Below are 16860 nucleotides of genomic sequence, written 5' to 3' on the forward strand. Positions count from 1 at the left end.
GTCAACAAAGTCCCTGAATTCAAGATCAAGGCCGTGCAGTTTGCAGTTGACATTCTCTTGAATACGTTTAATTTGTTCTAACTGCTGACATTGGACAGGCTATCTATTTTTAATGATGCTTCCAGAACTTCCTTCATAATTGACTGACAATCAATTTCACATTTCCATGTATCTGGAAGTGCTTCTCTGTATTTAAAGAACTCTTCAATTTGCATTCTATAGAAAGCTTCCCAAGTATGTAATATGAACCTGTGAGATCTTTTGAAATTCTGGCATTTCAAAAGTGATGTCAGCAAACCCTCCTCCTTGAATGTTTCTTTTGCTACTGTTTTTAATCCAGCATCCATATAAACTTTGAATAACACTGGTTGAGTGTTTTTCAACAGGTGCCAGTCACCAGGAAACACAATCAACCACTGTAATTCATCACTTTATTCTCTTTTAACTTAACAAGGAGATCATATGTCTTCCCATCACGAACAATGATCAGATGCTTTAGTCGTTTACCAATACTAAAAACCGAATATAGTTTCTCTGCTACATGTTTGACAGTTTCCAGACTATCACATGGCTCATAGAGTACGCCTAATTAAATTACCTTTGCCTTTTCAATACTTAGTGAATGAGTGCTAGAAAGTATGTTTCTGAGGTTTGGTAGTGGACAAGTATTTTCTAAGGCGTGTGAAGAATGCCTTTTAAGACAATATCGATTTTTTTATCCAGTATTTGAAGTCGTTTTTGTTTATGATCAGTAAGTTTGAAGTCATCTAGAGTATGATTTGAACGTGATAGAAATGAATATGAGACATCATCTTGCGAAAAATGCTGACCTTAATCAATTCATGCTTTGACGGACTGTGTTTGATACAGGTTTTCTCCTCTTTTGTGCATGAGATTTATCATCAGTACCAAAACTAGTACTTGCAGTCGGAATTATACGCTCTCCATACACTTATGGACTGTTTAACTTGCTCAGATTTCATTAAGCGAACATTTGAAACAAACCAGGGCTTAAGTAGATCACTATGATTGTCATCAAATAGATCTGACTCGTTATTCATTCTTTCTTTTGAAAGAAGTAGGTTGAATTGACCATAGCAACGACGAATAAGATAAAGTGGTTCTACATCATTGAAGGTGGATCCAAATTCACACTGTAGTTCTCCTGTTCCAGTATACACCTTCACAGGGCATTTTACAGTGTAGGATAAACACACAAGTTCAGTTTAATCTCCAGGTGTGCCTGATGTGCCCAGTTTTTCAGCACATGCACCAAAGTCAGCAAAGTTCTCAGTCAAGAGGAAATGCTGTTCATCTAGGGGGATTGTTTCTTCAAAATACCTGTATGATTCATCATTTGCTAATACTGAACCAATATATTTCGTAAATTACAAGCTATAGAAGTTTCCATTTCAGAAAGTGAAATATCAATAGGTATGCCATCACTTGTTCTTTCACACTTCCTGAGTTTTACAGCAGAGCATGCTGCAATACACCTAAAAAGGGAACTACTGTCTTTTTTCACACATATTTTATGCAATTCTGAAAAAGATCGCTGCCTTGTACTTGCAGTTATGAAGTCCTCGCTTGTATTTTTTATGGACTCTGGCCTAGGCTCTACCGCCTGGTAAGATGTTGCATGTATACCTCTGTTTTTAAAGTTTGTTGTCACAGTTGCATAGGGTTGTCCAATATCTATATTATCTAATGATGCAATGCAGAATGCATCCTCAGTGAAATTACTGGCATATTGTTCTTTAAGAATCTCATGAACCACTGTATTCATGTGATCTCTTGCAGTGGTTTTTGAACAAATAATGCCAAATGAATTAAGCAATGTTGTCAATTTAGTAGAGCCACTGTAAGAGTCTATACTGTCTGCAAGAATCAGATGTAATGGGTAGGTACATTGGTTATTTTTCAAAAACAATAAGTGACATAAATTATAAAACAACTGAAGAAACCGCTTGTGTTTATTAACACTACCACTATTGTAAAAGCCTAGGTAATGATTTGTCCAACTGAAATTATTCCGAAACATCTCTGAGCGTTCTTTTTTACTTTGTGTTATCAGACAGACAAAATTCCAGAGAACAGGATCAATTTCGTTTACCAATTTTTTGAGATCAATAGAAGATAAATTTGGGATTTTCTGGTATTTATCAATAAAGTTTGCTGCTTGAGAGTGAAGTCTGTCTGACAAGTTTTCAGCAACTGAAAACAAGAGAGATATTGTGCTAGGACTTGTTGCAGTCATGTTCCGTGTAAGCTCAGCTCTAAGTGCAGAACAGGCCGTTTCTAAATTATTGACAGTTTTTGACATATTAAAATACTGTTTGTGAAGAATGTCCCTAGTATTTGCACCATATCTTAAAATGAGAGTGCCGTAACTGCGTTGTACAATGCCTCCAGATTTCACAGTAGAAAATGAGATGTGGTGGCCAAAAATCTTTGCCATTTCCAATTTCAAAAATGTAGCTGACCTCTCAGTGTAAAATTCCAAAGGCCTATCATTATTACCTTTCTCTGTATAAAGTTCTGAGATCTGTTCAATGTAGTGAGACTTTACCTCTGTCAAGAGAAGTGGCTCTCTATTGACAAGCTTTTTACAGACTAAAAGACCTACCCTAGAAATAGCAACTTCTTCAATATCCCCTGAAATTACATCATTGATTTTTTGTTTCAAAGATTCATTTATCTTTATAAGACTATCATTATCAGAAACATGACCATGCTGTTGTTGTTTGAGAGCATTGGTGAAACGATAGAGTTTCATATAACAACTCATACATATAGGACTATCTGATTTCAATGCAAATTTGGATAATCCCCTTGCTCTCTAAAATTATCGAGCAAGAAAAAAACATCAGGTGGATGTCTAACCTGACCATACAGACACCGATTACACTCAGGCATTACACAATGTACTCTGTGCCGTTTTGCCCATAAGGGATAATGCTCTGCACACAAAGGTGCATGTACTGGTATTTCTATTTCAGGATCATTGACAGCAAAGTTAAACAAAGCCCTAAACAACTGTTTGTCATCTATATTACTTGTTTTAACACTCTCATTGTCACAAACTGTACACTTGCTTTGCGGTCTTCGCCTTAGATCCACATTTTGTGTGGGATCTTTACCCTCTAAGTACTGACTAAATGCTTTGTCAAGGACATGATTACATGCATTACAGATACACATGTTAGCAGCTATGGCATAGTTTTTTTCTAACCGAGTCAAGTATCTTTCTTCCTTTTTTGTCTTATGATACCATTTTGCTGCAGAAACCTTGCCACATTTACCACAAGGGCCACAATCAGTTTTATCAGGATGAGCTTCCTTGACCCTGGGTTTACCGCCTCCCTTGCCAGAGATGTGCACTCTCACTACACCACCTTTGCTTGGTATTCTGTGTATCAAGGGTCGCCCATTACACAATAGTTTGAAATCATCTTCCTTCATTTTTGTGATTTGTGCAACTCTACGCTTTAATTTGGAACATGACTTGATTTGAGACGGACTTTGAAAATATGGTCTTCACTGATGACTTGTATGACATGCGCAGACATCATATTTATTGATTTCCGTAACTTTGTTTCAATGTCATTGAGTAGAAAATGCTGCTTCCTTTCTGTTGATGCAGTTGCATACATCTGCCAGTGCTTTCTAATCAGAGTCAGTTGATTCACTACAAACTTGTGTTTCAATTTCATATTTGCTAACGACCTGACACATTTGTACTTATCTGTAAGTCTTTGAACTGATAACAACAAATTCCTGGTTTTGCAAGAAAAGTTTGTTTCCTGTACTTTCTCTTTTTTATGCCTGTATACTAAGTAAACCCTCTTGAGCAATTTGAGCATTTTTATATAGGCTTGCACATGTTTAGCAGTTAACGAGCCTAAGGTAGATGATAAAGGTGTCAGAGTATGTGCTAATTTTTGCAATTTTGTCAGTCGCATAGTGGCCAATTGTTTAATTTTTTTAAGACCAACTGTCAATGGTAATCTACAAACACCAATTTCATAGAACAAGTTGTTTATGTTAAGAAGACTTTACTGTCACTGTTCAGAAGGATGCTTCTCTTGATTTTTTTGCACATGCGATAAGAATCATTATCAACATGCTTTCTGACCCATACTTTCCCCGACAAACTATCCTTTTCACTCTTTCTGAGCTTATCTAGCCGTTTTACCTTCAAGGCCCAAAAATATCCTGTCTGAGACTTCATTCTTACTATGGACAGCCTTAATCTATTTGTAACAATGCCTTCAACTATATTGTTGACTTTGTCAGACAACTCACACTGTATGTCAGAACTGACTAAGTAAGCCGATGAATGAGGAGGAAAGAAGGAAAAACCATATAAAAAGCTCTCCGGAAATAACCACTGATTACCAACCACAATTCACTTTCGTCAGAGCTAATAAAATAAAAATGCACAAGATCAAATACAGAATGTTACTGTTAAACAGCTTTCCCTTGTTTTAATGGCTTCTTGAACGGAAAACATACAGTCCTTTCACAGAACAGACACGGCTTGAGCGTCAGTCGAAAGAGAGACCCGTGAAGTGTGATAAACTGACTAAAATTCCAATCGCAACTCGACTCTACCGTCAACCAGCGTTAATCAAAAACCTTCACGCCACAAAACACGGCAAGTCTGTCAGAAACTTCAGAAATGTTTTTTCTTCGATGCAAAACGGGTGTAAATCTGAAATAAGAAAAGAAAGACGATTAAAGTTTGCTTCCAGTGGCATGCACAGAAACCACAGGGAACTTAGTAATCTTGTTGTTGTTGTTGTTGTTGTTGTTATTGTTGTTGTTGTTGTTGATGGTGGTGATGATGATGATGACGATAATAAAAAATATTAAAAAACAATGTCTCATTCCTTGCTGTTGTTTGTCGATGTTGTAGATAATTGTAAAAGAAAACTGTAATCGTGATCAAAAGACGACGTAGGTCGCCCAACGTCACTCCTGTCCTATTATACAACCAAGGGTGGAATCGAGATGCCCCTGATCAAGGCTCATCAGCCACCTTCAAGGCCCAGAAAAAACACCCCATTCACGAGCGATCGATTGAAATGTGCTATCATAGGCACTGAAATTTATCTCACTGACCTAATTTGGGCTTCACTTGAACTACCGACCTGCAAACGAGTGGAAAAACGGCGATTTCCAAGTCGTACCCGGTCAAAATCGATCACATTTGAACTTCCCGGTCGATGGTGACGGCGCTTTCGTCACTGGGCATTTAAATTGACCAATTGGGGGCCCTGTAAAGGCTGCTTCGGCGCGGCCAGCTCTCATTACCAATACATGAGGAGGCTTGTCCCAACGCAAAATTTCACTACAGTTTAAACTTCGCGGTCTCAACTTCATTCAATTTCTATTCTTGTAGAATAATACTTATATATGGATACCAATGACCAATCAACCCGTCATTTACTGTAAACTATCACCTGGAATACTCATTCACAACGACAATGTACACTCGCTCAAGTACGAGCCCGGATGTTGATTACGCTTGTATCCTTGTAACGGGGGAAAGTCAAATACACGGAAGTGTACGCTCTAACTATCGACAGTATATCCTGACGTAAAATGGCAGATTTCCTGACAAAGAGTTGGAAAGTCTCCGTTTATCTGCATGACTATGAAGGTTTTTCTACGTTTTTTCGCGTACTTTTGAACGTTACACGTACGCGTACGAGCAGGGAGCATTGAAACATAAACAATCGGCTGGCCGAAGCAGCCTTTACAGGGCCCCCAATTGGTCAATTTAAATGCCCAGTGACGAAAGCGCCGTCACCATCGACCGGAAGTTCAAATGTGATCGATTTTGACCGGGTACGACTTGGAAATCGCCGTTTTTCCACTCGTTTGCAGGTCGGTAGTTCAAGTGAAGCCCAAATTAGGTCAGTGAGATAAATTTCAGTGCCTATGATAGCACATTTCAATCGATCGCTCGTGAATGGGGTGTTTTTTCTGGGCCTTGAAGGTGGCTGATGAGCCTTGATCAGGGGCATCTCGATTCCACCCTTGGTTGTATAATAGGACGGGAGTGACGTTGGGCGACCTACGTCGTTTTTTGATCACGATTACAGTTTTCTTTTACAATTATCTACAACATCGACAAACAACAGCAAGGAATGAGACATTGTTTTTTAATATTTTTTATTATCGTCAACATCATCATCACCACCATCAACAACAACAACAACAACAACAACAACAACAAGATTACTAAGTTCCCTGTGCAGAAACACGTGAAGCCATGTATGCACATTCCATCGATATGTCACGGGAAGGTTTGACGTCTTTTACGGTTGAAATTCATCAAAATATCCCTACAAATAACTCTTTTTACACTTCATATAATGAAATACTTTGGATGGTCTACTTTAATTTTTTTAACAACTGAGTGCGCGCAAAGTACAACGACAACGACTTGACGTCTACAGTACTTGCCCTCGCTAAAAGTAGCTGGTAAAGACCGCCGCCATCTTGGATTTCGATGTCAATTGTCGGTTCACGTTTCTGTGGTCGCTTGTCAAAATTACAGCTTGAACAGAAATATTTTTCAAATAGAACGAATATTTAGATGTAAGTTTCATTGAAAATCGCCATCAATTTGAGAAAATCGTATGGCCCTACAGTTCGTCCCACAATGAAAAATACTCGATCGCAGCTGTGCAGCATTCTCTGTCTGTACGCAAAGGCATACTAATTCGCCGAAATTCCGTCTAAAAAATCACACAGGTCCACATACCTTTGAATAAAACGCATTCGTTTGGTTTCCCTTCGTCTCCGAGGTCTGAAAGTGTTAAAATCAGCAGCGAGAAAATGGCCTGATGACGGGCCAACGGACGCGATGCAGTGAAGATGTCACGTGACAATTCGAAAGGAAAGCTCATTAACATATTCAAATTTGGCACCCAGTTGTCAGACTGTGACGTTCCACGTTATAATTGCAGCCTAACTTTGCAGAACAACTAAAATATTAAATAGTGACGAACGTAAATATTATCACTGACAAATTTACGTTATTAGTCGCAAGACAAAAAGATATAAATATGTTATTTTAAAGAAAATAAGTTTTGGGTTAAAGTCCCAATAGCTGTGAATTTTATGCATTATTTTCATGATTTTATTTTAAAACCAAAGTTGGTTTGTGTAAATGTGCTAACTGAAGGACATGTATTGAAGTATCACTGCTCGCTGATTTGGACCATGGTTAAATAATAAACGGTTGCCGCACTCATTAAGTGGCGCCCCCAAGATAAAGTGCGAAAAATGCAGTATTTCCTGCACATACACATCGTGGTCATAAAGGAAACAAGCATGATGCAATTTACTTGAATGCACAACACGCGATGGCCAACATTTTGCTGTAGTAATCTTTATTTTCTCTGTCACATGGTTAGTTTTGAAAATGGCGGGAAATATAAAATGATGTTAAAACGTTTGAATTTACGTACTACTTTCGATACACTTTTTCAGTCTTTACTGGATCTTATTCGAATAAGACGTTTTGAAAACTTACTGAGGATATTTCTGTGATCGGTTTATTACACACTCGTAGCTATTGGGGCTTTAACTTAAATGATGAACAGGTCCCTCAGATGAATTTCGGAAACTTTTTCATTACCATCACCATGAACCTAGCAAACAGATGCTGTTATGGTATATTTACCGCGATCGATACCGCGATCGACTTTAAGATAATGTTTAGTACACTACGCACAGAATTGGCTTCTATATCAAGCAGGTGTTGATAAACTCGTCATTTGTTTAATGGTAACGGAAAGTAAGGACGCGCTCCAATAGGATTACATGCTGTTGAGATATCATCGATACCAAACAGGGGCATGTTTGACACTTAACGTATGATCAGTGCCTTCGGTGTATGCCATGCTAATATTGTCAAGTAAGATAATATACTTGAATTTCTTCAATAAAGCTGCCTTGCAAGGACTATGATGGAAAACGGCATGGTCGTGCTGCGTCCTGGAGACATTGCTATTGTTGACATTATGCAACTAAATACAACACAACAAAACACAACAGAGACAATCAAATGCTGTCTTAAAATTGAATAACATTAAGACGAAATAAATCTATATTTACAAGACCATGTTGCAAACATTCTGGAGAAAATTCAACTAATGATTGTCAATTCGCCGAAGAGGCTGTTAAACACCCAGCAGGTACAATCACGCAAGTTCTTCAACACACATGCACACGACATAAATTGCTGCAAAGCCAAACAGTACAGGGATATCGCAAACAAAACGCGTTGATTCCTGACAAGAGGACGGTGCCCTAGCCCTTATCTAACCGACTTCAAGCGTGGGTTCAACAGTATCATGAACTCATTTACGGACTTGAGTTTCTTATTCAAGCCGCCAAGTTATCATTTTGAGTTATAACAGATAGACTTGCATGTTTCATCAAAGCTTCGGGTCCATCCTCTGCTACTGGACAAATCGCCCTTAAAGTTTTCTGTATATTAGGCATCAGATTGCCGATTAGAATACATGTACATGAAAATAGCTGGTTCCCCATACCGCGCCATATGTTGCCAATCACAGGACAATGAAACCATTGGGTATAAGAAATGAGAAATTCTCTCCGGGGATGTTTTGTAGATATACCTCGCTCACGTGTATGAGACACCGAATGTAAAATAAATAGTTTACACGTTTAAAAACTTCTTTTACAGTTATACAGTGAAAAAAGATGGGTTGAGAATGCACATATACATGTAAAGACAACATGCATGGATGTTCACATATGCATGAACGTAGCCATGATTTCAAATGTCCACACTTTACAATGCATGCAGGCACATACATTAATACACATGTACATGTACACGCGTGCATCGCGGCCCCTCTGCGTGGATACAAAGATACACAAACACCTACACGCATACATACATACATACATACATACATACATACATACATACATACATACATACATACATACATACATACATACATACATACATATTTAAGCATGGGAACAGTAACTGTTATACTGAACGAAGAGGGCGTCTACAGTCATCACGTCATCACCATGCCTTCAGTACTATTTGACAAGAGCAAATCAAGTGGGTTTTTAAGTGAATTTCAGTCCTTTCTTGTTCACATTAGTCAAGGTAAATGGATGATTTTAACAACCTCCATATCGTCCATGACATACACTCTTAAGGGCCTGCAGGCAAAATGAGAATGATTTCATTCAGACATACAGTATAAAGTATGTGCCGCCGTATCAAAGGTTTTGTCTTACAGACAAAATACATCTATTTAGTCTTTCCATACCAAAGGTCTCGGCTTGCTAGTGACAGCTAACTGTGTGGATGCTTTGGGTCGCTACTTCGATGGCACAGCCAATTGACCCGCGAGTTCACCTGAGCAGATCAGAGAGTCGAAAACAAAACAGGCCCTTGTGCTAGCTACAGGTGTCACTACTGCAATACCTGCGATTACCAGCTGACCCATGTAGATAACGTGTAAGAACAGTAGCGCCATTGTGTTCTTATCTGGCGAGGAGGTGGATAAGTTCCAACACTGTGCCCTATTTGGGAATCGTTGAAACGAAACCTTGATTTCTGTCGCAATGCTGTACTAAGGCCTATACGGATAATTTTGTGTAATTGTGTACAGTGCATGTGGAGTGTACGTGATGACACTGACCAGTGTGCTGGCAAGGTTTATCGCCTTACAACCTATGTCCTTCGCAGTTTCGCAGTCACCTGGTTGTTCATTTATTGATGACACTGTGTCCCATCACTTTTTATCTCTGGACCAATAACCTTTAGACCATCAAGGGTGAAAAAAACAAAGGCCTGACAGAGCTGAGATGGTTAAAACATATCGATCGACCCGACTAAAGAGATAACAGAATTTTTTTCTATTATAATGATGTATTTCTGATCTACTGACTTCATCAAGGAGGAAAATATCCCAACAGATCTAGAGATAGTTTTTCAAAATCTAAGATGGTAAAGAGTGTGTTCCCCATTCTGTCCATTTATATTGCCTGCATTCCGCGTTTGCGTTGACGTTCTACTGAACGTGCGCCACGCCGACCTCTTCGACAAGAGCTATCTTTTGGAACGAAGCCGAGACATTCTAATTTTAAACGTTGATAGAAAAATGCGAAAAATGCAGTGTAAAATGTACCGCAGTAAATTGTGTTGTCTTGCGGGAATCTCATAACGGACTCAGGACAGTGAATATAAGAAATCATTCTCTATTTAATTCTCTCGGAATTACATTATATCTGAGAGTACTACATCACATTAAAATCAACAAATGTTACGATTTAAAAAACAACTTACAGAACTGTCTCATATGATAATTAATGAGTTCATAAAAAAGCAAGTGTTGCAATTAATAGAAGCATACAAAGGAAAAAACTGACACTTATTTGGAAATGTTCCCTTTCCCCAAGGATAAAAAAATCGATGAAAGTTTGAAAGGGAAATTATTACAAAAATTACTTTAAAGAGCCTGTAGAGGTAAATGTTTGAGGCAAGTGACGGCGACAACATACGCTTCATCGATATTCTTAAATGAGAACGTTAATAAAGAATTTGTGTTCTGGAGAAAATGATAACGGAACTTCAGAAGAACAAAAGCGTCAAATCATCTAACATCAAAGTGATTGTAGTTGACAGAAGTACGGAAAAATAATTCCAATTTCGAAACAAGAAAAAAATTCCGATTTCTCGATAAAAACATGGCCCAATTTTATCAAATCTGCATAAAATGTTTTGAGTCACGTGATGCCATCTGTGTCACAAATTTTGACGTTGGTTTCTCCTCTTCTAAGTTCAGGTGTTTTCTCGTTTGTCCGCTTTGCCGTGTCATGCTACGGACCCTTCTTTCTGTGAATCGGAGAAAACAGATTGGCGTCAGAACAAGTAGTCTATTGTGCGGGAGATGAGCCCAAAATATTACCATGGTAACATCATGTAGGTGTGGGAGCGTTATCATGAAAAAATCTGTTGATAAAACCTAACAATTGAACACTGAACTTTATCGATCACAAAATGGAAATGAGTTCGTGATACTATGCGGAATATTGTGCTGTTGTTTGTAAGAGATGGATCTCCGTTCTTTCCTAGCTTTCTTAGCTTTATAAGCAGGAATAAAATGTTGCATAAGTGAGTAGCACATGACTTATAACAGAATATGTCTACGTAATGCACGATTTAAGGCCAATGAATAGTTTCGATTGATAACGACTTGCAGTCAATTTATTTACATAGTCAAACTATATCCATCGATATACGTTACGTAAATGAATACATAAGCTTATATAGTTTGTTTTGGTTTTTGTGTTTTTTTTCATCAAAATAAGTACTGGATGTGCATGTAATATTTTTTCATTAAATTAATACGGCCATGAATGAAATTTAAAGGCATAAAAGTGGCATTTAGGAAGATGGTATGAAAACTTGACGACATTGATTAATATGTTCACGTTCTATTAACGTGCTGAACGAGAACAGGCGTTACTTGTGGGATAGTATGGCATGAACGCAATGAGAATATTACTTGAGCAAACTACTTGGATGGCATATTGATGTTACTTATTATGTATTTAATCTGAAGTGTCAACATGAAATTTTTGAGAATCTGAATCAGACAGTAGACTTAACCTCATATAATCCTGCTGTGTCCTTTGACGTGACCTACAGGGATGGCGGAATTGGAAAGTTGGTTTGTGGTTAACAGACCAGAACTTCATAATCGGTAAAAGAAAATGTACAGTACGATGCGGTATGTTTGTGTTTTTGCTGCTATCATTCACACTTATTTAACACTTACGTACACTGCACCGAAAAAAGTGAACGAGGAATATATCAATTAACAAGTTGGTAAGAATATTTACTGTAATAAACAAATGGCGCTCAAGTTCAGTCTGACAAAGACAGGGTACTGCAGGCATCATTCGTCTAAAAGTTATGAATATGGTCAATAAATGCCAAGTATTAAACCTTTTTTCAAGCCATAGTCCCTCCACGCACTGTGTTCAAGCTATACCTGTTAACTGTCCTCCCTAATCACCTTCATTAATTTGTTCTACCGATCACCAACGCGGGGAGGGAGGGGGTATACAGAGATAGCGAAGGTAAAGTTATAGACACACACCCGACACAGGTAAGGCTTGTATAATTAACAAAAGTTTAATACATGACATTAACTGATCATATTCATAACTTTTAGACGAATAATGCCTGTAGTACCCTGTGCTTTATGCGTGAAGTCCACCCATTAATCACGGGAGGTTCTCAATTTTTATTAAATTGCCCCCGTTTGTCTACCTGAGTTCCGGTCCCGGTGACAGTTACTTCATTATACTTGCGCCAATTTCGAGCGTTCAACAATTTCAAGCCAGCATTAAAACGTCCAAGCCGACTACACGGAGAGCTGCGATAATATATGTAGTAAGAATAACTCGATGTTCAATGTCACTCGTTTGCTAAAGTAAAGTATGGAGCAACGTTATGTTGATAATGGCATCATTCGGGTAAGAACACACAATACTCACACTTGGCGCATCATCGTAGGTCGGGTTTTCCATTGAACTTGGTGCGGATGAAGACGATTTCTGGAACCTGACAAAAGGTATAAGGGTATCATATTGTTATACTGCCTGCCTGAACATCCGTTCGAACAGATAAACGAGCAGGATGTAAACCTAATTAAAAGTTCGAACTTGAATTCAGGTGCCGCCAACTGGTAAATTTCATCAATTTCGCAAAATCATCACAAAACATGTTTTGAAGGCTGATATACCAATTTTACCAATTTTTGACCTTGATCTAAAATTTGGAGGGGAAGGTAAAGCTGTTCGTAACTGCCCTCCCACTGGCAAACAAGGAAAATGTGCCTCCCTCTGAATTTTGATGCCCACTGCCCTCCAGTATCTAAGGTCTGCCCGCTCCCCACTCCCCACAACAATTCAAGCTCCCCACTGCCCTCTCCCCACCACGGAAATTCCCCTTGCCCACTTGATGCCCACTAGGCAACCCAGATCGACACAAAACCGTGCCAGCAGCTTGCAGTATACCTTGGCGTTGCCTCCCTCTACGTTAGGCGCTAAATCTCCCCTCAAGTTCTATCATCAACCATGGCTTTCCCCTCACTCTACGTATTTTCCGGTATCCACTGTAAAAAGTTTTCTCCCCGCCCAATGAAAATAATGAATTTCTTTCCCGTCCGCAGTAAATATTGATTTTTTTCTCCCCACCCGCTGATCAGTTTTGTAATTTACCCGCCCGCTGAAAAACTGCCTACGAACACCTTTTTGCACTAACAGCTTAGTTGGCGGCACCTGTGAATTACATCTTGGAGAAGGAGAAAAAGTGACAGAGAGACAAAGATTGACAGAAATACAGAGAGAGAGTGTGGTAGATTAGAACAAAGACAGACTCACCACGGGATACCATTGAATGTAAAGACAATGAGACAGAAGCAAACAGACCGAGACCATAGGACGGGCTTACAACGAGAGCGACATACAGATACTGGCGTTCACACTTGACTCTTACGCGTACAAAAGACAAGGAGAAAGACATGCTGACAAGCGCAGACAGACAAACGGACATACAAAGACCATGAGATGGGAAAAATTAAGATGGATGAAAACATAGCGACACATAGAGATACACACGGGGATAGAGATATAAAGGAAAAAATGTAATTCGTCGGGCAAAGATAAACGGTCAAAGATCATGAGATGAAATGGCCGATGGACTAACTCACCACGCAGTCATTGTGTTCATAGATGGCATACTAGGCATCATTGGCTTGGCCTGTTTTCTTCTGTAATAATACCAGACCGCGCAGAGGCCGCCAAGAACCAGCAACGTCACCACAACGGCCGTGAAGACAATGGCACCAGTGTCTGAAAGCAAAACCGATCAAAAGTTGTCTTGGATGTAAAATGGAACACCAAGAGCATTCGTTCAATAATTTCTACAAGGAAAAGACTGAACCTTTTAGATATATGACAATGTCACATAACGTTTGAAAAAGTATTCATTCATAGTTGGCGGCAGATCCAAACGTTATAAAATGTTATCAGCTTATCCTGTATTTTACACTTTCCCAAATAATGCCTTTCTCAGCGAAGCGGCAAGAAAAATTTCCTTACTTCTTGGTCAATAGGAAAATGAATTTTCTGCTTGATTAGAAGGTGATTTCACTGTTAAGGTTTCACTCCTATATTGTTTGTGTTGAAGTTTTATGATCCCAAGTCCCTTGGTACTTTTCATTACCGGTACATGAATGGACACAGGTATATTGTCATAATATTAATGTCATAATATTTTCATATAAAAAAATCATACAGTGCACGAGTTGAGGTATATGAATATGCAACATTCACAATTAGTCATGACGACAAGATTTGAATGCGTGAACAACATTCGTTTTTACACTTTCTGCAAGTAAATACTGATATGTTTATGCTTTAATCACACTTCGGAGGAATTTATTATTCTGCATGAAAGTCCAGCCAATTGAAAAGTTCAAGGTGCCTCTTTTCCCTAGCGGCCACTTTCAAGTACGCTGTGTGCGTACACGAGTCTTTGAAAGAAAGAAGAAAAAGATGAAAAACGAAAGCCTCACGAATCAGACGGAACCATATAGTTCTACAATATGTAAATCAGATCACATGATAGAGAGCGCAATTGATCACACTTACTTGATCCCGATCCTCCTGGGTATGGCGGTGGTATGTAATCTAAAAAAATATTTACACAATAATTGATGAAATATATAACGACAGCTAAATGTCTGACATCGCATATATGTAATAGTAACGCGATTCGAATTTCGTGTTGCGCCTATAAACCGATATGTAATGTTAACTATGTACATTAAGTTAGTATTATATATCGGGTTAGGTGGTATTACATATTTGAATGGTATTACACACTCAGTCAATACACATCGGGACAGCAGATTAATGGGTTTTCTTAACTGATTTTTAACCATGAACAGTTCGGTGTAACAGATTGTCTATTTCTTTGATTAGGTGAGATAATAGTCAACTTGTGCTAAACCAAAGTTTACACAAGTATAAATCGCAGCTTATGGCACTTCAGACCGATATAATTGAGCAGTTGTACGTTTGAAGTGAGAAAGATTTTACCAATATTGTGGAAGTGCGTACAAAACAGTTCTCGATTTCATGGCGAGCGTTCATCGCGATTGAAGTTACATTTTGTTCGGCAGAAATTGGTAGGACTCGCCGGACTAGGCGAGTTGTCTGACGGGCTACATATTTCTGATATATTGTTTATATTTCCATCATATCAGACATACTTTCTGAGATGTATGAGTGTATTCTCTTAGTACGTTTCGAAATAAATAGGGGCAATGTTAATTTTTTCAGCGTTTTTTTACATTACGAAAATGGTTTTCACTTTTATTTTTGTTTCATTTTCTGTAGTGTCGACATGACACTTAAATAAGACCCCTGTATACAATTGGAGCAGAGAATGAACGACTTTGCCCTCCACTCTCTCGGAGACATTAAAAGAAAACTAAAACTTGTTGAAAGAAAAACACAATTAAAATGTAGGGAAATACATAGCTATGGAGACATTGTTGAAGAAGATTTTGCAGTGCGTATATTTTGCAGTTCAAACATTGAATTATCGTCCAGCGTCATGATTTCATATGAAAGAAACAACAGTAACTTTTGAAAATGGTTCTTTACTTTTATTCTGTTAAACAAATTCTTTCTTATTCTTCTTTATAAAGGTATACAGTCACCTTTAATCTAAATATGCCCATATATGGTCAAGATCAAAGGAGCGTTCCTTGGTATTCAAAATGCCCATTTGAGGGCGCTGTTTTTAAAAAGTGGCCACCCGCTTAAATCTGTGATTGGTTAGATTTTCTTTTTCCATGGTAACTGTGGCAAAATTGGAACAGGTGACAGTATACCTTTAAAGGTATACTGTCACCTGTAATCTAAATGTGCCCATTTATGGTCAAAGGGGCGTTTCTTGGTATTCAAAATTACGGTGGCCCCTACACGCCACGGAACTCTATTACTTTTGAATATAAACTCTAATTTTCTTGACAATATCTTTAATATTTGTAAGAGATTTTATTTCTCCACCGCAAACTTTTAATTTTGTACGGGCAACTTTATCTTAACATTATCTTAACTTTAACTTCTCGAAAGTAGTTTTAGTTTTAACCATAAACAAAATGTTTCTCAAAAGTATTTTTTATTTTGTAAAACAAAAGTAAAAATTTTTCAAGATGACAAACTCCCCTACACGTCATGGAAATTTATTACTTTTGAACATAAACTCATATTTCTTGGCAATATATTTAATATTTGTAAGAAATTTTATTTCTCCACAACAAACTTTTATTTCTGAACGGGGAAACTTTATTTTTGGGGTAAATTGTTTTTAAAAACTTTTAACAAAAAAAAACTTTAACTTTTAAAAAATAACTTTAACTTTGAACAAAATATTTGTTTCTCAAAAGCGTTTTTTATTCGAAAATAAGTAAAAATTGTTCACAGCAAGAGTTTAAGATTTTTGCTGAGCGCGAACTGAGTTACTTAAATGACATAACCTTATGTCTTTAGAGCAGAAAACTTAAATTCTTAAAGAAAAGTTTTATTTTTCCAAGAGTAAAATTAATTTCTTTATGGAAAAAAGATTTTCTCAGAGCAGCAAATTGAAATACAGAGAATAAAACTTTTTTCTCAATGGCGAGAAATTATTTTCTGAAGACAGCAAAACTAATTCTTTCAAGATATATTTTCTACATATGAGTGTTGTTTAAGAATTTGGTAAAA

The 16860-nt window shown here is 37.8% G+C and overlaps 1 protein-coding gene across 2 annotated transcripts in view; it reads right to left on the bottom strand.

Annotated features, from left to right (window-relative positions):
- Positions 1-10255: 10255 nt before the first annotated feature.
- The window catches only part of LOC139140234 (MAM and LDL-receptor class A domain-containing protein 2-like), a 54532-nt gene continuing 47927 nt past the window's right edge, over positions 10256-16860 (bottom strand). The window contains exons 31-35 of one of the 2 annotated variants that reach the window (XM_070709333.1): positions 14737-14775; positions 13794-13935; positions 12577-12643; positions 11684-11716; positions 10256-10906 (exon numbers count right to left, since the gene is read on the bottom strand). In XM_070709333.1, the coding sequence (XP_070565434.1) occupies positions 10886-10906; positions 11684-11716; positions 12577-12643; positions 13794-13935; positions 14737-14775 (302 nt within the window). In that variant the 3' untranslated portion in view covers positions 10256-10885. The remainder of the gene's footprint in view (positions 10907-11683; positions 11717-12576; positions 12644-13793; positions 13936-14736; positions 14776-16860) is intronic. The other variant, XM_070709334.1, reaches the window with a different exon arrangement.

The sequence above is a fragment of the Ptychodera flava genome, chromosome 9, assembly GCF_041260155.1.
Source record: "Ptychodera flava strain L36383 chromosome 9, AS_Pfla_20210202, whole genome shotgun sequence".
Taxonomy (NCBI): Eukaryota; Metazoa; Hemichordata; class Enteropneusta; family Ptychoderidae; genus Ptychodera; species Ptychodera flava.